Source organism: Heloderma suspectum, chromosome 1 (assembly GCF_057233095.1).
Source record: "Heloderma suspectum isolate Gila_16-S chromosome 1, 16-S_ref, whole genome shotgun sequence".
Taxonomy (NCBI): domain Eukaryota; kingdom Metazoa; phylum Chordata; class Lepidosauria; order Squamata; family Helodermatidae; genus Heloderma; species Heloderma suspectum.
In genome coordinates, this window is record NC_139458.1 from 348,940,066 (window position 1) to 348,961,735 (window position 21,670).

Sequence of the window (21,670 nt, forward strand, 5' to 3'; positions counted from 1 at the left end):
CCAGTGGAAGACGATTAGGACATATGATGAAGGTCAATTCAAAGCATGATGGGAGAACATCTAGATTATCAACATACACAAGATGGTGGAGAGAAGATGCCATCCCCATGAACAATACTATAACGTAAGTGCATACATTTGTCCCAAAAAGCCTCCCAATCCCAACTCCATGTGTATACTGCACATGGAGTGAATATGAAAAATATTGTAATGGACCACTGGATTACTATCTTTCTGTGTTGAATCTAATGTTTGATTACTGCTCCTGTTCCTAATTGTGTTGCCTGTTTTTAAGTTTTTTAGTTCTGTGTTTTGAAGTGCTTTCAACTCTATATTGTACACCCAAGACAGTGCACAACACAAATTTGAAACAGTAGAAACTTGCCTAGTTTTTGACTAAAAGGCAGTATAGAAATACTTAAAAATAAATAAGCAAGTGTGTGTGCGTGTGCGTGTACATATGAAGTATGCCTTCTTCAGTCTCCCCATGTTGGCAGGCTTTTGAAATTCTAATCTGTTTTATCATGCAGCTTGCTCCAATACATATTTATTAAAAAATAAGAACTACTGACTTCAGTGGTTGGCTAGATTCTTAAAGTAACTCTACATACCTTTTCATGTGGATATAATGTACCGATTCATTTTAAGTTGTTTAAAATACATGTTGCTCAGCTTGGCTGAAAACATGTATGACTCTCTGACTATCCTGAACATGTTATAATATCTTTCTCTCATGAGAGAGAGAGAGAATATATGTACTTTACTTGAGTGCCACAGAGTGTAATTTTGCTTTCTAACAGCCAATTACTGTAACTGAAGGAAATCTTCAGTTGGGAAAAAATACCGAATACTGCGTGTGTGTGCGCGCATCTGTCTGTCCGTCCCTCCCGTCCAGGAATCACAGATTAAAAGAGCAGAAGATAATGTATGCACAGAGAGAAAATATATATATATATACACACACACACACACACACACAATCAGAAAGTTAGACACAAAAAGGGATCCAGTGGTGGTGACCTGCCAGGTGTATGCAATGCTTGTTTTCTTGCCTGAGAACAACATGGCCTACACGTGCAACAACTGCAAGTTGATCACATTGCTGGAAGAAAAAGTAAGAGGACCGGAACGGTGACTGTCGACCCTCCAGGGAATAAGAGAACATGAAGAGTTCTTGGACAGAATGATGGAACTACAGCAGCAAAGTGAAGACCAGAAGCTTGAAGAGCAACAGCAAGCTGAAGCAGAAGAGGAAAATGCTGAGGTGAGGAAAAATGCAGTAGAGGATACTCCTTGGAAACGTTAGGAGCAGAAGAACTAGAAGCCCCTCTGCACCAGTGGAAGCGGTGGAGCTGCTGAACCGATTCCAGGTACTTGAGGATGAGACTGGAGGACAGCCTGCAGAGGAAGAATTACAGGGGAACCTGCATGAGAGTGAGCATGCCATGAGAGTGAGGCTGAAGGTCAGTCAAGCAGAGGTGATGAAACAAAGGCCTACAACAACAAGAAGAGAAGAGGAGTAGTAGTGGGAGACTCCTTGCTGCGTGGATCAAAGCCCAAGCATGTCGTGAAGACCCATGGATTCACCAGGTATGCTGTCTCCCAGGAGGACAGATTAGAGATGTGACTGAAGGGTTGCCTGCACCCATAAAGCCCACTGACAGGTATCCCTTTCTTCTCATCCATGTGGGAACAAATAATACCACCAAGCGGAGCTACGAAGAAATCATGTCAGACTTTGAAGCTTTGGGGAGGAAACTCAAGAACTTTGGGGCCCAGATAGTTTTCTCATCCATCCTTCCAGTAGTTAGAAGAGGGATAGAAAGGGAAAGGAAAATACTTCAGGTGAATGACTGGCTACAAAGGTGGTGCCGACGAGAGAGATTTGGATTCTGGAACCACGGGCTATACTTCCTGGAAGATGGACTGTTGGCAAGGGACGAGTTGCACCTCACAAAGGCTGGGAAGAATGTGTTTGGCCACAGCATGAAGAACTTTATCAGGAGGGCTTTAAACTGAATCCTACGGGGAAGGGAGACGTAAAGTTGGGGGTAACAATGGACGAAGGCTCATGCACTGCAATGGAGAGAACAGCTCTAATAGCACCCAATAATAGTCTTCACAAACATCTAGGAAGAAAGCCTACAAAGCCTGCTTTGTACCCTTTGGGCCTAATCCAAAGTCCCAGTTCTGACCTATCAAGCCATTAAAGAACTGTTCCCTGTCCTCTTTTGTAGACAAAGCCATTCACGTCAGCAGTGTAATGTGGGGTAAAAGGATATAAGATTGGGACTCCTCTTTCATGATTAGGGTTTTTTGTTTTTTAAGTGAAGAGAACTAGTCACAATCTTTTGTAAAAACAACACAGGGTCTAGCGTTAGCCTTAAAGGCTAACAAATCTATTCTAGCATAAGCTTTCATTGGTTATAGTCTTTATTTTTTTTGTCTTTGAAGTACAACAAGGCTCATTGTTTTTGCTGCAACAGACTAACACAGCTACCCCTGTGTTAGTCTGCAAGTCCCTCCTCCAATGTTACACTGATCACACAAGTAGGGCTCTCAAAAAAGCACTGTTTTCACAGGTAAACCTGGCTGCAGGCACATTTGCACCAGCTCTTAGATTAAGAATGACCAAGAGATCCCTTGAATGCATTAACCACATGCTAAAGATATGCTGCAACAGACAACCATTCTTCGTTGCTGCCCCAATTCTCATGATTGCCACGGCCCATCATGGCTTATTTAAGCCACAGTGGGTTGTGGTATGGGCCGGCTGCCCTTGTCAATATTCAAGGTGCTGCAAGCAGTTGTCATGGCTTATTGTTAAACCCTTGCATTAGCCATCCTCACCAGGTTCACATGACACGATAAGCCATGGTGCCCATCGCAGCTTGAATATTCAAGCTGTGACAGATGGTTGGCAAGTACCACAACCCACCATGGCTTAAATAAGCCACAGCAGGCTGCGGCGGTTGTATGAACCAGGTCACTATAGAACTGCCTTTCCATTAAGGTCCAAAGGTTAAGCATTCTTTGCAATTGTTAAAAGACTTTGGGGTGGGGGTGGGGGTGTGCCCCTACAACAAATGCTCATCATCTGACCCCCTGGAAATTCCTTCTTGCAATTGCTCCATTTTTTTTTCTTCTTCTTCTATTATGTTCATGGCTTTGCCGATTATGCACAAGCGTGAAAGTTAAACGTTACTTCTGTATAGCTCATGCAACTCTGCATGCAAAGGAATTAAGACAGAAGTTCAGAAACAGCCAAAGTAGAACAAATATTTTGGCATTCCCAAATATGGATATTCTCATCTCAAGCATTTATAAAGCTTGCGGTGTATGAACACAGAAGGCTTCATCTAGATCTATGACAGCTAACAGCACCTCACAATCCACTCCAAAACTCCCACACAATGAAAAGCTAATTACAGCAGTAGCTGACATTCTGAACATAACATCACAGTGCCTTACCTCTCTTGGTAGGGTCAGTGAGCAGTTCCGTGTTGACTGGATATCATAGCCAGCAGAAGACTCTACCAGAGTAATGCTATAAACATCACTTGCCTTGAAACTCAAGGGCATCTTCCTCTCACTGCCTTCTTGTAAAACTGAGCTGGATACAGCAGGCCCGAGCCTGCACCATACTTGGATCACCCCTCATTATGCAATGGGGAGTGTGGGTGTTTCATGACTGTTTGCTCTTCTACCTCACATTTTTGCTTTACCTGCTGCTCATTTAGTTTCCTTTGAATCTCCTCGGAGTCACAGGTTTCATAGACAATGGGTTTGGACAACTCTGATTCAATGTGGGCAAGCCAAGATCTCAAGATGCTCATATTCTTATCCAGCTGCTGGACTGCCACCAGGGTCTCCTTCAACTTCTTCATCCTGCCAAATTCAGAGACAATATCATGAGCATATTACTAAATAACTCTGCATGCCTGCATTCTTAAATAACACTTTAGTTCAAGCCTAGAACCCTTGTTATAATTTGAAGAGACAGGAGGCATTGCAAAGTATTATGGGAATAGCTAAAACAAAGCTAGTTCTTAAACATGTCTCCACCAACCCTGTTTCCAAAGTCTTGGAATCTAAACTTCAGTTCTTAAAACAAATCCTGTGCACTCGTCAAACCGACAAGATATTTTCATATATACAAATGACTCAATTACAGGAAAGACCATAGCGGAGTGGTAGAGTACATGCTTTGTATGCAGCAGGTCCCAGGTTCAATCCCTGGCATCTCCAGGTAAAGTAAAGCTAGAAAAATTCCTTCCTGAAACCCTGGAGAGATGCTGCCAGTCAGTGTTGACAATACTGGGCTAGATGGACCCATGGTTTGATTCAGTATAAGGCAGCTTCCTATTTTCCTATGTCACTATTCCTAAGCTGTTTTTTAAAAATTACAATAGAAATAGTTCTTAGGAGATACAGTGCTATTAAAAGAAGGAAAAGTCTTCTCTTAGTATCCATTTTGTAATGTTTGGTTAAGGTTCAGTGTCTGTGGTTGGTACCACAACCAACATAACATTTACCTTGATTGGGAAAGAAATTGATTACTAGGGCTATTTTTTTTAGAAAATTATTTTTAATGCAACAAATGTACAGTTTTTGCAGGGAATCCAAACATCTTTCTTCAATATAGCACTTTTCATGTGCAGCCATCAAGTTTTTCCAAAACCCAAGCCACAATATTTGGTCAATTTTTAAATATTTTAACAGTGTAACTGCTGACAGAATAATGTGTTCTCTTTTTTCAATTATACATGCTTCCACAATGAATATTACAGTTTGTAGAGGAAGGCTGGATAGATATATGAGAAAGAACTTGGCCCCCAAACATCTATAGACCAATTTATTCTGCTTCTTTTTCTCCGGTGTACGATTAACTATTATTTTCTCCCACATACAGGTTTGCATGGAGAGAACTGTGGGCTTTTTCCATTTAAACTTGTCCACGGGACCTCCTGTATAAGGAAAAGTATCATGTAAACTAGGAGATGGGCAACTTTGGGAAGTCTGAAGGCTATTTTTTATACCTAACAGGCTGGTATGTTAAGTGCTTGCTTACCAGGCCAGTATTTGCTTGCTTTATTTATTTATTTACTAAATTTATAAACCACTCTATATCTAAAAAAAAGATTCCTGAGCAGTGAACAGTAAAGCAAAAAAGAATTAAAATACAAAAATATTTAAAGTCAAGTTATATCAGTAAAACTGTAAAAGCTTATTTAAATAGAATTATTTTAAGCAAATGCTGAAACCAAAGCGACATTGGCACGTGCCTGACCTCAACTGGCAGGGAATTCCACAGAGAGGGAGCCAGTACACTAACACCACTACTCTGAGTGGAATCACGTCCATGCAAAACCACCTGGAGCGCCTCATCCTCAGTGACCAGAGAAGGCACTCTCTCAAATATCCTGGTCCAAAGTTGTTTAGGGCTTTATACACCAATAACAAAACTTTGAACCTGGCCCAGTAGCAAATAGGCAACCAGTACAGTTCCCTCAGCAAAGGTGTTACACACTGAAAAGGGGTAGCTCTCGATGACAGCAGCTGAGGTGCTGCCTTCTGCACTCACTCCAGCTTCTGGACCAACCTTAAGGGCAGCCCCATATAGACTGCATTGCAGTAATCCAGTCCTGAGATTACTAGCACCTGTACCACTATGGCCAAGTTAGCCCTGTCCAGGAGAAGCTTGGGATCTGGCTGCATGTGGCTGATCTCACACATTATCTATCCAGTAAACGATCTATGCAAATTTTGTGTGTTATCTTTTGTCCCCCTTTTCAGTGGTGTATATCTTCATCCTTAGCAATGCTTAAGAGGCCACCTTTGGATTAACAGGTTTGCTAATCTGCAGTGGCCTTGATCAGAACCATTAGATGTTCACTGGTGTAATAGAACAAATAACAATTATTTTAAGTTGTTCTTGGAAAGTAGCCTTTATTATAAGTAACTATAATAAAATCACTTTTTCTTTATTTTTCCAGGAAGGCTGCAAAGTAAATGGAATTGAATGAGTTTTTCAGTTCAAAAATAGCTTTAACGTAATGGCCCAGTTGTCATGCAAAACCTATCCAGTTTTTATAAACAAAATCTGGGTTGTCATGAATGAGCCAGCAGTGTGCTAATTCACCCAGTTTAATTGCTTCCACTGCTAGCCAGAGCGACTAAACAGTCCAGGTCAATGCTCTGCCCCTGGGTTGGTTAGGGGTTTGGATGTCATGCTACATTTGCTTGTCTCTTGCCTGACAAGCCAGAATTGGAATGCTACACAACTGAGGAATGGAGCATTAACCCTGAATTGTTAGGTACTTCCACTGGCAGCAGGAGTGATTCAGCCACATGAACTAGCATACTGGCTCATTCACAACAACCCAGAGTTTAAAAAAACCTTGGGTTGCTGTTGTGTGTGCATTGGGCTAGTATTTTTCTTAGCCATTAATAAAAGACCTGCTTTCTACAACTTGCTTAGAAAATGTAGCAGTGGATGACAAGTCATTTCAATTGACTGTTTTTCTCACAACATAAATTCAACAGAAATGTGATAGTCAAATTGAAGTCTAAATGATTCTAAAAGGAAGATTACCTAGAAGCAGAACATACTCAGTTATGTCTAGGAAATATAGTACTATTTGCCACAATGACACATAAAATGCACCATCCTAAGCTTCGTTTTGATTTCATGATAACTTCCATTTTTGCCATAAAACAGACAGCAAATCTATCAAACATTTCTAAAGCAAAATATGTTACATATAATTTCACTATATAGAGTCTTATGTATTTGTTTTACCAATTCTCTTCCAAACAAGCAAATGGATGACCAAATTTATAGACAATTATTTTCTTTAATGATCATATTCTGGACGAAGTGTAATCATTTTAAGTGCTCATGTCAGTGCTTGAAGTACAGGGGGCAGAGGAGACCAGAACCTTTTTCTAATAGTCTGGGTTAGGTACTGTTTTGGAAGACTGGGGGTGAGGGCATGATTTGGCCACAATTGGGGGGAAGGATTTGTGGATTTCATTAAGGAGAAAGGATTCCTTTCTCCTGGATCTTGCTGTCTAATGGGTTACATTTTCCAAAATATTTATGCAGTAGATTTTCCAAAATGTTTATGCAGTAGTTGCCTGTTCAGCTGCAATGAGCAGAAGCTGTAGTTAGTCTCTCAAGAGAGGGCAAGGTTGGATTTAAGACATGCCCACCTTTTGTGCAGGTGCAGTTTTTAGACCCTTTGCTTACAGTGCACTTGCTTGTTGGTGGACATCTCTACCAGACCTCCATTTTGCCCCCCCCTTTTCCATCAAGTCCAAGCAATCCATTGCTGCTGGGCTGAGGCACAAGAAGGGTGTTGCTTGTCGACTACTCTCTCAGATTGTCCTTCTAAAAAAGCAAATAATAGTATCCTATGCCACCACTGTGTGTCTGCTACTTCTGCTGTGCCAGTGGAAACCACAGCTGGCACAAAAGTTACTAGAGGTTCTGAAAGAACCCCAGAAATGTGCAGAGTTGCTCATTTCCAAGTTGTTCCCTTCTGTGAGCTCCACTGACCTGCCATATTTTGGAAATGAGCATGTCCACTCATTTCCTGTTGTTTCAGGAACTGTTCGTTCCTAGTCCGTGAGTATGGGAGCAGCATAGGATAGTGCCCATGGTCTGGAAGAAAGCTGCCCATGCATTCCCACCATATAAGCAGGACCAGGACACATTCATGCTGCAAATGTGCACAACTGCATATAGCAAAGCTACACTCACAATCCAGATGTGAAAAAAGGCTCATGTATAAATACAGAAGGCTAGACAAAGGCACAACACTTCTCCTGGTTAGTCAACATAGGCAACTATAGCAGCCAGAGTGGGGATTTCTGTCCACACAAGTTTTTACATTATTGAAGATCATAGATTATACTTTATACATTGCTTTCCCTTCCAAGGTTTAGCTTGAACCTTATCAACACAGAATCCCAGAGCAAATACGTTTCTATAATCCTGGGGCAAGATTGGTACAGGAAAAGCAAACACTTTTTCCTCTGTGCTCTTCTGGAAACTTTTGTGGCTCTTTTTGGTAATCTGTAAGAGGCACCTTGCTATGTCCACTCTGAAGGAGAGTGTGTAATAAATAAGCACATTTAAGTTCAAAACTCCACAACTCAACCAAAATCTCACCTTGTAATCCCATTTTGCCTTGGGTAAACTATCCCCACACCTCTGGTTTTTAGGAGATTAGCTACTAGCAGAATTGCCAACAACACTTTATTCATCAAATGCACAAATCCCTTGACTAAGCCTACCAACATAATTTGTGCCTCAAACCACATGGAAAATAAGACAGTGTCTGTTGGTGTATTTCATCAGTTTTGCTCTCTAATTTGAGTAAGGCTGTGTTTACAGTGTTTGTGTGCATTCACGTTATTTGGGAAACACACAGTTGCAGGGGAAGATGTACACATGCTAACTGAAAGACATATATACAAAGTTTGGTTACGCTAACTGGTATGGGTAAAGGGTGTGGAAGGCAATGGACCTAATGTTGTGTGCAACAGAGGTGCCCCAATTTCAAAGAGCAGAATGTAAGTATGTCCTCTTTGACATAACTGTGCAACTGTATCTTTGGAAGCTAATGTTCTTAGAAAATTGCAGTGTTTCTAAAAAATTCTAAGCATGTTGCTTTAAGAAGCTGGTCTGTATTTCTTCTCTTGCTAACAAAGATCCCACTTCAAAATAGCAGCTTGGAATCATCACATGACAGGTTTAATCAAGGCTGTATAAATTTAGCAACCCTGATATAGAAGCAGAGTACATTTCTGTGAGTTCCTGTACCACATTATATCTTTACAATCCAACCTTGCGGGCTTTCTAATCTAATTGTCCAGTGGCGTTATTTATTACTCTTATATATTATTATCCATAACTTTAAAGTAATGTTATGTCCACATTACTCTAATTTAGATATTAAATACTGTAAAACAGTTATATATCTGCTTTTTTTAAAAAAAGAATGCATGCATGGGGAATTAGCACTGAATAACATGAAAAAAAATTTTCAGACTTGTTGTACTATATAGACTATAGTATATCATGAAGTCACAGCTTTGATTCAGTCAGACAGCTGGTTGCTAATAATAGCTTACAATGAGTTTTTTAAAAGATGGGTAAGGTGCTTTCAGAAAAACCTCTCCCAGCTTTCTTTCAGTTCTGTAAGGCATAACCATACAGGTTTTAAAAATGGAAGAAGGAAAAAAATTGAAGCAATAGAGAAAGAAATAAACCTGCTTCTTTTTTGTTTCCCAGTGCTCAAGAGGGCTGTACTGTACTTCAGATGCAGTTTTGTTCATAACAAAAGGCTTCTGTTCAGAAACCAGGAACCTGTGAGATGTTCCTGAACATACAGCCTGTTGATACTGAGAATGTCCTTGGTGGTTTAAACCAAATGTGTACTGCCTGAAATACTCCTATAAAACCACTCTCCCTGTCAGCTCTTTTCTACACCATATTTGCAGCACACAGAAGTCTGAACTCCAATGAATTTTCTACTGTGACTCGTGTGTAATGTGTACTCTTGAATGTAATTGGTAGTAAAACCAGGCGTACAGTTTCATTGAGCACTTCATTCCCAGGAGCAGCAAGACTATTTCCAGTTCACTTTGCTGATTCCAGAGTTGCAAAAGTTTGAGCATTTTAAAAGATAAGCATCTATTTTTCAGCACCTAGCACCCATTTAGTCACCCATTCAGTATGGAAATGATCTAAAACAGAAAAATAAATACATAAAAGAAAAAAAAGTAATCAAAACATTGCCTGCCTTGTCACATCGCAATTGCAATCAGGGAGGTCTGAATCCACACTGCGGTCATCTGCCATCTTCACGGCACATAAATCCACCAGCACCAGCATTAAACTTCCCAGGATAAAAATTAAGAGCATTCAATCCAAAATCAAAAGACTGTGTGCTATGGAGCACCGTGCAAAAAATGCTCACACTCCAAACAAATGTTAGTAAGTCCCTGCCTGATAATATGAGACCAAGCTGTGTGACAAGTGGTCATGTTTCTAAATAAAACTTAGATTCATCAACATGTGCCAGGGCGATCTCCTGGAATGTAGGCCACGAATGGGGGAGGGGAGGAGGCAAAAGAAAACCTTCACTGTAGATTCTGAACAGTTGTAGACTCAACTATCCAAAGAAGCTGTCCAGGAAAAAGCACGTCTGGTTGTTGTAAACAAAGCAAAATCTGTCTATTTGTATTGGTGGGTATGGTGTGAGCCATTATTTTTAACAAGGGAATGTTTGGAAGGAGAATTTCTCCCTGGATTATAAAAATTAAAAAAAGGAAACAGAAAATAGCAAGGAAAAAAGAGAAAGGAAAATATGCAGCTGAGGAGAAATATAGGATTACTATAGCTTGAGGAAAGATACAAATGAAAATGGAAATGTTACACTAAAATCAGTAAACATATTCATGACTAACTAACGTAAGCAAAGTATTTTTTCCCAGATCAATAAACTTTGAGCACAACACAATGAAAGTTAAACAATTTTAAGTCCCACTGATATCAACATTAAGTATATGCATTTCATCCATATTGAAAAAAATCAAGGGGACTTAAAACCCATTTTAAATTTGAGACATTCATCATATATATATATATATATATATATGGATATGGATATGGATATGGATATGGATATGGATAGATAGATAGATAGATAGATAGATGGTGGGGGTGGGGTGGGAAGTTCATAGTACATTTAATAAACTTATTTTTATTTCAACTTGCAGTAAAATGATTTCCAAGAAGTGGCAGAGCTCTGCACATGCTCTGCAAGTAAAAGGTCCCAGGATCTATCTCTGTTACCTCCAGTAAGACAATACTAAACTAGATGGTCAGACTTAGTATAAGACAGCTTCCTATATTTCCTGTAAGAGAGTCCCAGTAATAAAGTGTCACAGCCCCAGCAACAAAGCACTGAAGAAGAAAAAAGTAGCCAGGTGAGTTAAGGATCTGTACAAGGTCAAGGTAATAACTACCTTGGAATAAAGCAAAACAGAACATTTCATGTCAAGAGTTGAGTCCTGCGGAGCCAATTCTGTAGCAGTTTACAACTTCTCATCTCTGCTGTAGCAGTTAAGTCTGGCAAACTGCACTTAAAACTAGACTAAGCTTGAAAGGCACCATAAGCAGTATATACTTTCAAAATGAGATGGGCTGAAGCTGCTTATCAAATTTGTAGATGACACAAAGGTAGAAGGGAGAGCCAACAGCAAAGGTGACAAAATCAAAACTCAAAATGATATTGACAGAATGGAACACTGGGCCCAAACTAACAAAATGAAATTCCACAGAGATAAAAGTAAAGTCTTGCATTTAGGTACAAAGAACCAAAGACATGAGTGAATGATAGGGGAGATCTGGCTTTGCAGCAGTATGTGTAAAAAGGATATAGGTGTCTCCATGGATCACAAGCTGAATATGAGCCAGCAGTGTCATGCAGCTGCTAAAAAAAGCTAATGCAATCTTAGGCTGCATTAACAAAAGCATAGGATCCAGGTCACAGGAAGTAATAGTTCTACTCTGTTTTGTGTTAGGTGACATTTGGAGTACTGTGTCCAGTTCTAGGCACCACATTTTAAGAAGAACATTGACAAACTGGAGTGTGTCCAGAAAAGTGTGACCAGAATGGTGAGGGAACTGAAAACCAAGTCCTATGGGGAATGGTTGAAAGAGCTGGGTAGGTTTAACATGGAGAAAATAAGGTTAAGGAGAGATAAGATAGTAGTCTTCAAATATCTGAAAGGCTGCCATACGGAAGATGGAGCAGAGTTGTTCTCTGTTACTCCAGAAGGCAGGACTAGAACCAAAGAGTGGAAATTTCAAGACAATTTCAACTAAATGTTAGGAGAAACTCCCTAATGGTGAGGATTGTTCGACAGTGGAATAGACAGCCGGGGGCAGAGGTGGAGGTATTTAACCAGGAGGCTAGATGGTCATCTGTGAGGGATGCTTTAGCTGCATTCGGTACTGAGGAGCCTACACTGAGCATGGAGTTCAACTACATGATCTCCAAGACCCCTTCCAACTTCATGATTCTAAATGCAGATTTAATTAAGCAATAGAACAAATCGTAGCTATAGTTCCTGTGAGACCAAAGATAGAGAAGTTTTAAACTAAAAGTGTAGTTGATAGGGACACTGTGAACTGCCCAGAGAGCTCTGCTGTCGGGCAGTATAGCTGTTAGTTAGTGATTTATTGATTGATTGATTGCCTTCAGACAGGGGAAGGCTGAAGCAGAGACAGTGGTTGAGCCGCTGCTTCACAAGTGCCTTTGAAGTCAAACCCTCAACCCCTTTCAGGAAGAACACAGGAAAGCTTGCCCATCCGTAATAACGTGGTACGTGGCGTCAGTTAAACAAACAAAAAAAAGACGAATTCCATATTAGGGATCATTAGGAAAGGGATTAAAAATAAATCTGCCAAGTTATAATGCCTTTATATAAATCTACAGTGTAGCACCACCTCTTTTAAATACTGTCCACATTGCTGCATCTCATAAACGATAATATAGCACTAGAAAAGGTACAGAAAAAGGCAACCCAAATTATTAAGTGGATGGAATACTTTCCTTGTAAGTAAAGGCTAAGGAGCTTCCCCGCCCTCAGTGTAAATAACAGGTGCAGGCTCCTCATCCAAATTGGGACTGCAGTGGGGGCATGGATTGAATCCTCTCTACCTCCATGCCAGGGCTCTTATCTGGATCAGGCCATCTGTGCCTGAAATGTACTGTTATTGCTAAATTGCATGAATGGTACTGCACCTAGTTTGGTACACTTTTGAGGATATCAAGCAAGGACACTTTTAGGACACTTTTGAGGATATCAAGCAAGATTGAAACATTTGGGGACACTACTCTGTGGGCATTTGAACAAAATTGGACAGAAATAGTTCCAGAGTGCATGTACAGCTCTAGATTTATTATCTTTTTGTAACTATTTGCCTTAAAACCACATCCTCAGGAACCAACTAGTACTGCACAAAACACCACTTCCTGATATGAGCCTAACATCTGTGCAATGGTACCTGCAACGGAAAAGCCAACCCTTTACATGAAATACTTTTACAGAACTTCAAATTGCCACAACAAAATAGGAGACATCTATAAACACTGGATGAACAGAGAAATGCAAAAGAGTTCACTGCAAACAGAATGGTTAAATATTACTGTAAAAACAGCTATGATCATCATGAAAGCTTTAGAATTGGTAGCAACCTGCTGCTCATGCCTGCAGCATAGAATACAAGATCAAGAATTACACCAAGACAATAAGCGGGTTAAAAATGGCCACAAAATTGATTGGTTACAGCTTACATAGTTTGGTGTGGCATAGGAAAAAGATCCATATCACTGACAGCCCAACTGCTGGCTGAGATAATTACCCACCCTGCATGCTGAGAAATATTTAAGAGGCACAAGGCAAGCTTAGGGCCATGACTTCGGGCATGGACAAATACCATGGGCCATCACTGCCAACCTAGGTATGAGGCAGGCATACCAACCCTGAACTGGGCTGGGCCTGAAAGTGATACCCTCAAGATCACTTAAGGGGATCTTCCAGTGGGGAGCATTGAGCCAACCTCCTATGGATCTGGCCCGGTGCCTCCAATGTCTGCCAAAACAGTTGTAATAAGGATATAGGACACCATAACTGAATAAGAACACTGCTATGGGGAAGGCAAACCAGGTTGCTAAACAATGGCCCATGTGGGTGAAAACATCCTGTACACTAGCAGCTAACATTTGCTAGTTCATAGCAAGGTGATGGAGTGTTTGTCCATAGCAATGTGACGGGGTGAATACAAGATGAGGGTGAGTGGGAGGGCAGCTGACAAAGGCACTGGCCAAGGCCTGGGCTGGTCCATGCTGTCCCCAGGAACCCAGTTGGCACAACTAATTGGTTCTAGTGCCAGCTATCCTGCCTCGTCCCCCCATGACAGGTACAAATGAAGGCTCCTGGTAATGGGGGCAAATATACTATACTTCAGAGTATTGCTACAGTAAGCAATGCTGTTATAAACAACAGTACATTTGATATAGGATACTAGTGCTGAGACAAAAGTTCTCATAAGATGACTTTCACGTTGAATTGGGGGGAATGTTAGGGAGACAAAAGGGGAGGTGAGGGCTAGAAATTCCAGAGTGGGGGTGAAACTCCCTGGCTCTGGAACTCTTTTTGGCAGCAACCAGATGGAGGCCACCATTTTTTTCCTCCCCAAACTCCCTGGGAACAAAGCTATGTAATGAGAGTTCTGGGGAAAAACTGGTGGCCCCAGAAGTCTCCAGCAGAGCAATACCCCAAGATAAATAGATCAAAAATGGAGCCACTGGGAAACAAGAGACAGGTATTAGCATCCTATGGGGAACCCCAAATTCTGTAGAAGTACAACAAATCTATACCAAAAACAAAGGGGCCAATGAGGATTGAGCATGCTCTAATTAGCCATAAATCTATGAAGTAGTCAATGGGGTTCTGGATCAATAGTACTTTTGATTCTAGAGTCAACATGGTGTAGTGCAGCCTTCCCCACTCAGGTTCCCTCCAGACGTTTTGGACTACAGTTCCCAGCATTCCTGAAGATTGGTCATGCTGGCCAGGACTCCTGGTGCCCTCCAGATGTTCTGAAGCACAAAACATCTGGAGGGCACTACATTGGGGAAGGCTTCTGTAGTGGTTAGAGTACTGAACTATGGAAGGCTAGGTTCAAATCCATACTCAACATGAAACTCACTGGTTACCTTGGACCAGGCACCATCTCTCAGTCTACTGACCTCATAGGCTTATTGTGGGGATAAAATGGGGTAGAACCATATATGTCACTTAGGGATTGATGAATCTGTTTCACTTTCTCACATTTTTTAAGCACGCATTTGTTCCAACCTGTTTCAGCATTACTTTGCGAATATTTTTTTTAAAGGCTGCATGAAAATTTGTACGCATTTCCGTATGCACAAGAATTTGTACATATTTTTGCATGATTTTTCCCCTAATACATACATTTTTACAAGCATGTTTTCCCAATGTATGCCTTTATATGCAACTATCCCTAATATATGCATTTTTTTGATTGGAGAACTTTATCATAAAATTCAGAGAAGTGCGAAAACTGAAGGGTAATTGCATTCTAGTTTGCATATTGGTTAGGGAAGTGCAAATTAGCTTGCTTTGTATTAAAATGAAAAACTTTGCCCCCTCCATAATGTCACCCTGATATCCTTGGGGAAAAGGTGGGATATACATATAACAAACACTAAATGACTTGGGTGTACTCAACATAGGCACACTTAGGGCTATTTCATTCATGCAAGAATTAATGCATATTCAATGTGTATACTGGAATGTACCATGATCTTAGATATGTGAATGACTCTGAGTACACATACAGAAAAAGTATAACCTGGAAAGTATGCCTGAGTTTACGTGAAATAAAATAGACTTGCTACTTTGTAGAAATAACAGTTGGCTAGCCTCCTTTATTGACAAATAGAGATGTTTCTGACTTCCCAATGAGGAAATGTGGGACACCTGAAGGACAGGGGTAATATTTCCTTTCTTGGAATTTAGACTGGGTGGCTGATACATGCTAGTATGCTAGGTGAGACTAGTAGATGAAATCTTAGGACTAGATACCCTTTCAAGATATATAGTCACACGCTAAATGTCATTGCCAATATGCTGGGCTTCAAAATGAAAACAGAAATTGTCATGTACAACTGATCATGAAGAATAAATACCAAGGGAAAAAAGATAGTGATTAATAAAGATGATAGCTAGCTAAGACAAAGTTCCAAATCTTTGCTTAGCCTGCTGTCATTTTCAACACATAATCCCATATCTTATAAACCATTAGTCTACTTTACCTGGCTGACATGAGATCTAGAAGATGTTGCCACCTGTCATTGACCTTGCCGAGTTTATACTCAATCTCTGAAGCTTTGCTTTCATGGCTTGCTTTAGCAAGCCGCTCTCCCATTTGCTGGAGCTGGATTTTGTTCTCTTGGGCAACTGCAATTTCATCTTGATAATCCTGGATGACAGAGGGATAGACAGAGATCAGAAAGTTTATTCATAACACTCTCCTTCCTGGGGCTATAATTAATAGAGCTGTTATCATGCTTGCTTGGGAGGACTTCAATAAAGACTTACAGATGTCAGTTTTATAGGTAGGGATGTGTGAGTTAGCAAAACTCAAGCTTGCCAAAGTTGTCTAAATTCCATTTCGAAGCTTATTCTGACTTGAGTACGTATTAGATCGCAAACTTTGTTTTTTTCTTTTCTTCTCCCATTGATTAAAGCCTATTTGTGTGCATTTTTCAAAAGCACACATTTTAATGTGCATTTTTCAAATGTATGTATGCTGTCAGATGCACTTGTTTGGGTCCATGAATCACATTCCAAGCTCAGAAATGTACGGACTTAGACTGCAGATTGCAACTGAGTTCACGTTCAGTCCAGAAGCTGTGAACTGGGTATATCCTGATAAATAATTAACTGAAACAAATGTCTCATATATCCCTATTTATATGTAAATATCTAAAAGCAATGTGCCTTTTTATACTCCTCAAACTGATTACAGAGGAAAATGGCCTAACTGAAATAAGTAGATAATAGGAATGAAACAAAAACTGAAAGTGCAAATTATTAGATCCAAATACTTACCAAACCTATCATCCCTGTCTATGGAATATTCAGGCTCTGATAAACTGAGAATATTTGTAGAAAGGTCTGCAAGATAAAAATCAGAAGCATTGTACCTTTCTGAGTTTCTCAATCATTTCTTCAATGAGGATATCTCCATTCTGGGAAACTTTGCTCTCCATTTGTGTCAACCATTCACAGAGCTCTTTGTTTTTCTCACTGAAAACCGCCCACTCATTCAGCCTCTCGCTCACCTGCTGCCGTCTCAAGGAAACCTTAAAACATGTGCAGCAAGAAATAAAGTCAGATTATGACAACAAAATGAGTTCTTGCGCCCCAGGCATAATTTCAAGACTGCAGTGAGGTTATTTCTGAAGTCAGGAGAGAAGTGCAGCTATAACCTCCCATAACTCCTTTAACAGGAGCTTAATAATCATTGTTGATCTCAGGACACTTCTGGGCCAAATCCCACTTAAGGCAGGAAGCCATATACAAATGCCGGAGGTCGCAAGGTTGAGCTGCCACTTCATATAAGCTGTAGTTTTCAGTATTCAGTGTACACAGTCTGCCCAAAGATAGGTGTGTTGGGGGTAAAGACATCCTTGCAGAAGCAGAAAGTGTGTCCCAGAACCTTACTGCAAGGTCAGATAGAGTACTAAGGGGCACTATTCATTTGCAGAGGGAGACGTGGTGCAGACATTTACACTCAACTGAGAACTGCATCCAATCGTAGCACTTTGACAAGAGTACTTGCATCATTTTACAATTTTTTTGTATAAAATCTTTAGGTTTAATATATGAAGTGGTCTTCATTGTGAAATATAGCCTGAGGTCCTTTCTTCAGGTCACTACCAATCAAGCCTGAAATACTTTCTTGACCCTACTACTATTAATACTGTTAATTTGCCTGGCACTTTAAAAATGTGCAATAGGCAACTGAATTCATACATTTGACCACTACTGGTATCAGACTACATGCAATTTTATATTAGCAATTTTCACCCCAATCCCATTTTCTGCGGATGTTGCACACTCATATTACACACATTTGGTAAATATGTTTGTCCTTATATGCCCAGCATACATATCCAAAAGGCCTGAAGGATGACATACAAAAAGCAGTAGGAAGTAAGGAAAGACTCAGGAAGATAGTAGAGCAGGAATATAAAAAGGAAATGGATGTCTGGCAACAGAAGACCCCTGAATATGAAATTATGATTCCATTCTAATCTTAAAATGTGGGCTAAAGAAGATTGGGCAGATGCACACAGGACCTAGAGAGAAAATATTCCAATATGGCCTGCTGTTTTTCAGAACAATTGCATGAGAACAATTCAATGGCATCCTACTTACTGCAGCTGTTTCTTCCTTTCTATAAGCGCAGTTCCTTCTCGGCTTATATAAGCGTCTCCACTGAGGAAATGAACACTTTCAAAATGACTGCAGCCCCTTATTTACATAATGGGGATGTCTTAAACTAAGGTACAAATGATACCATATCTCCTTTTGTGGTTTTTCTCATCACGGTATCAGAAAAAGCATGTTTCTAGCTACCCTGCTTGTAAACTCTCATGTAGCTAGCCACAATCAAAAGAAGGAAGGTGGACCATTGATCTGAATGAGCATGGCAACTCTACTTACGTTTTTATTCAAATGAATAGAGTTACAAACACTATCTGCTAACTTCCTGCTGGTTGAAATATTGCTTGATGTCTGATCGACTCAGTGGCAGCCTGATCCTGTAATCTGCTGTATATGCTGCCACGCAATTAGAGCTTTATACAGCAACAACAAATGCACCATCATGTGCAAGCTCCATTTGTGTTGCATAAGACAACCTCAGAACCCCTCCAATCAACCAGACAATGTGTATTTATTATACATATCTCAATCTTTCTCCAAGGAGATCAGGGAGAGAGGTATACACCAATGCTACCTAGTGAGCTTCATTGTTGAGCATTCAGACCCAAGTTTCCCACACTTAAACCCAAACTCCAGACACTACAATACACTGGTTCTCCAATCTGGCCTAAATGCTTGTGTAACTCCAACTAATGGGGAAAAACGCTTGTCTTGATTTTCATTTTTGAGTTGGCTATGCTATTTTACCTGGTGACACAGCTCTTCCCATTGTCGGTGCAGCAGCTCGATACGTTCATTGAGAACGGAGATATCATCTGCACTGATATAAGTAGACAGACTCTCCTTTAGCAAAATCAGGTGGGAAAGATCATCCGTCCATCCCTCGGCGGTACTCTCTAGCTCCTAGATTTTATGAAGAAATGCTTATAAAGTGGGCTGTTGTTCACAAAAGCTTAAGCCAGAATAAATATGTCAGTCTTTAAAGGTGGCATGATACTTATTTGTTGTTTTTTGGTGCAACAGACTAACTCAGCTACTCCTCTGGAAATATGAAGCACAGGCAATCTTGAGAAGCCTTTGACACCTCTCTCCCCACTGGGTGGGGAGGGATTGCAGCTTCATGGGGGATTTAGATAGAGGAAATGATCCAAGGAGCAAAGCTTAAACCTGCCCCCACCCCTGCCCAGCACCGTTGTCCTATTCAAATCTGGAGTCCTCCAAGGGGACTGCTTTTAAGCAAAATGTAAAATGCTGGGAGATCTGAGCAAGGGTCTCCCATGTCACATGCAGTTTGACTGTAAAACCCAGTAGCAGGCAAATAAATGTTCAGATGGCCAACAGTATGGCAAGCTGATAGATTAAGCTCTGATAAAGTGCAGAATTAAACAGAAATGGAGAGTAGCAGGGGCAGGATTGGGGCAACTTAGCTGTGCAGCATTTTAAAGGCATTGTAACCACTACCAAGGGTTCCTTCACACCGGGCTTTTATCCTGCGATTGAGATTGCTCCTTCACAGAAGTTTATGGGTTCTTTATGTGATGCAGTGACCCTGCCATGACCCTCCTGCATTAAATGCCCTTTGTTCTGTTTTTAAATAGATTGCAGATAATAAGCTATCAAATTACCCTGGTTGTGTTCCGTTCAGTTTCCTCAAAACAGTTAAAACGGGAAGAAGAGGAGCGAGATCAGTGAAAGATAATGGAAGACTCAGATACAGGGAGGAGGGGGGAAGGGGAGCGTGTGTAAAGGGAGTCAGTTGTGATCCTGCATTTAAAATGGAAGCAGAAAGCCCTGTTTTAAATGCAGGATTTTAGGCTGGTGTAGAAATGCCCCAAGTCAGCTAGTTCACTACAAACAAACCCACATCTGTCAATAAGCTGCTATTGCACATGTGAAGCAAGATAGGGGGCAGGGTGGCTGCCCCACTTGCCTAACAAAGGTTGCTATTGCCATTTATGTCATTGCAGCTCCATACACCTTTAGGATCAGAGCACATTATGCACAAGTATTTTACCTTGCAACGAATCTGTTCTGTATGGAGTTCATCATGATGGTCAGGCAATGGTTGGGAGAGCTTCTTCTTAAATGATTTTAGCTTTTCCAGGGAATCTGATATGCCTTTTTCACATTTTTCCCAGTCCTGGAGGAAAAAAAGATGTACATTTAATGTTTCAGGGTTGGAGCAAGGAAGAAACACAGAAAAAAGATCCACACTGATTTAGTATTCATCAAGCAGACAATATATTTTCTCAGTTAATTATCTGTGTTCAGCATCCCCCCCTTATTTTTTCATATATACAATCCTGCCTACTCAAAAGGAATCTGGGTGGCTAACTCTACTAAATATGATAAGTGGGAATTATTTTTTGTTGTTGTTGTTGTGAAGTTCACAAATATATATTATACTTGGGTACAGTATGAGCAAAGAAGGATAAATAACAGGAAGAAAGGGAAAACATGAACCTGACTGTTCCCACCAACTGCACCAAAGACAATCTCCTCCCCCTTTTTACAGCTATGTTACCACTTGCTCAGTCCTGCTATCCAATATATCAACTATGAATATATAAAAGGCCAATCAAAAAATTTATCTTCCACTTGCTCTTGGGCTCTTGTCCCCACACCACAAGCCCAAATGTACATTTCTCTGAAATGGCTCCATTTCCCCTAACCATCATTTCTGTGCTCTGAAATTCCTAATTCATTCCAACCCATCCTTCCCCATCCTAGTGAGCTCCAAATATGATGGACTTCAACTCCCATCAGCCTCTGCCAGCAGGACCACTGGTTAGGAATTCTGGAAATTATAGTCTAAAACATCTGGATGGCACCAGGTTGAAGGAGGCTTCTATTTGCCCACTCTCTATCTCAGGTATAAACCACTAGACATGTGGCTTTATCTCATATTCTGTAGATTGCTTGAACTAGTATAAGAGGCTAAGATTGTGAAGTTAAAAAAGGATAAAATTTACAGGATGCATTCTACTGCTCAAGGTGTCTTTAAATCTGGAAGGTAATAGTAAACACTAGGCAAAGGATAGTTTCCTCCAAAATTCCCCAGATATTTTAAAGCATGAATACTACATGTAGTTGAAAAAATCAGATATTAACTAGGACAACTGATGTACTATAACAATAACTTTATTCTAAACAAAGCATGAACAAGCAGCACTAGGATAAAAAAAAATTGTAATGCCATAGAGAAAGGTTTCCATCCTTCCTACAAAGTCATGCCAGGATAATATTCATGTAAGTCGGGCAATCATGAATTGCAGACAGTCATGACGTGAGACACTGGCAGAACTATGGTGACTTCGTAATTCCACTTCTCACAGAGGCATAACAAAAGGGCCTTATTTGACATTTTGAATTCATTAAGTAAGCTTACGTTTAACAAGAATGTAAGCTGTTTCTTCTGTTCCTCAAGTCTGAGGCTGGCAAATTTCCAGTGCTCCTGAATTTCCGAAAGTTCAGTCTGTAGGGCGGCTTCTGTTTCACCATCAGCAGAGAGTAACAGTTGTTTCCCACCTTCCACTGTTAAAATGTAGCTTCCTTGCTGGCGAAGGAGAACCTTCTCTTTAAGCTGTGAAAATCAATGACATTCCTC

At 40.5% G+C, this 21,670-nt stretch overlaps 1 protein-coding gene across 2 annotated transcripts in view; it reads right to left on the reverse strand.

Annotated features, from left to right (window-relative positions):
* Nucleotides 1-21,670, reverse strand: part of SYNE1 (spectrin repeat containing nuclear envelope protein 1) — a 459,183-nt gene that overhangs the window by 56,637 nt on the left and 380,876 nt on the right. The window contains exons 125-130 of one of the 2 annotated variants that reach the window (XM_084827854.1): nucleotides 21,452-21,646; nucleotides 20,078-20,203; nucleotides 18,811-18,966; nucleotides 16,818-16,976; nucleotides 15,924-16,090; nucleotides 3,726-3,888 (exon numbers count right to left, since the gene is read on the reverse strand). In XM_084827854.1, the coding sequence (XP_084683980.1) occupies nucleotides 3,726-3,888; nucleotides 15,924-16,090; nucleotides 16,818-16,976; nucleotides 18,811-18,966; nucleotides 20,078-20,203; nucleotides 21,452-21,646 (966 nt within the window). Of the gene's footprint in view, nucleotides 1-3,725; nucleotides 3,889-9,812; nucleotides 9,935-15,923; nucleotides 16,091-16,817; nucleotides 16,977-18,810; nucleotides 18,967-20,077; nucleotides 20,204-21,451; nucleotides 21,647-21,670 lie in introns of those variants that run through there. The other variant, XM_084827855.1, reaches the window with a different exon arrangement.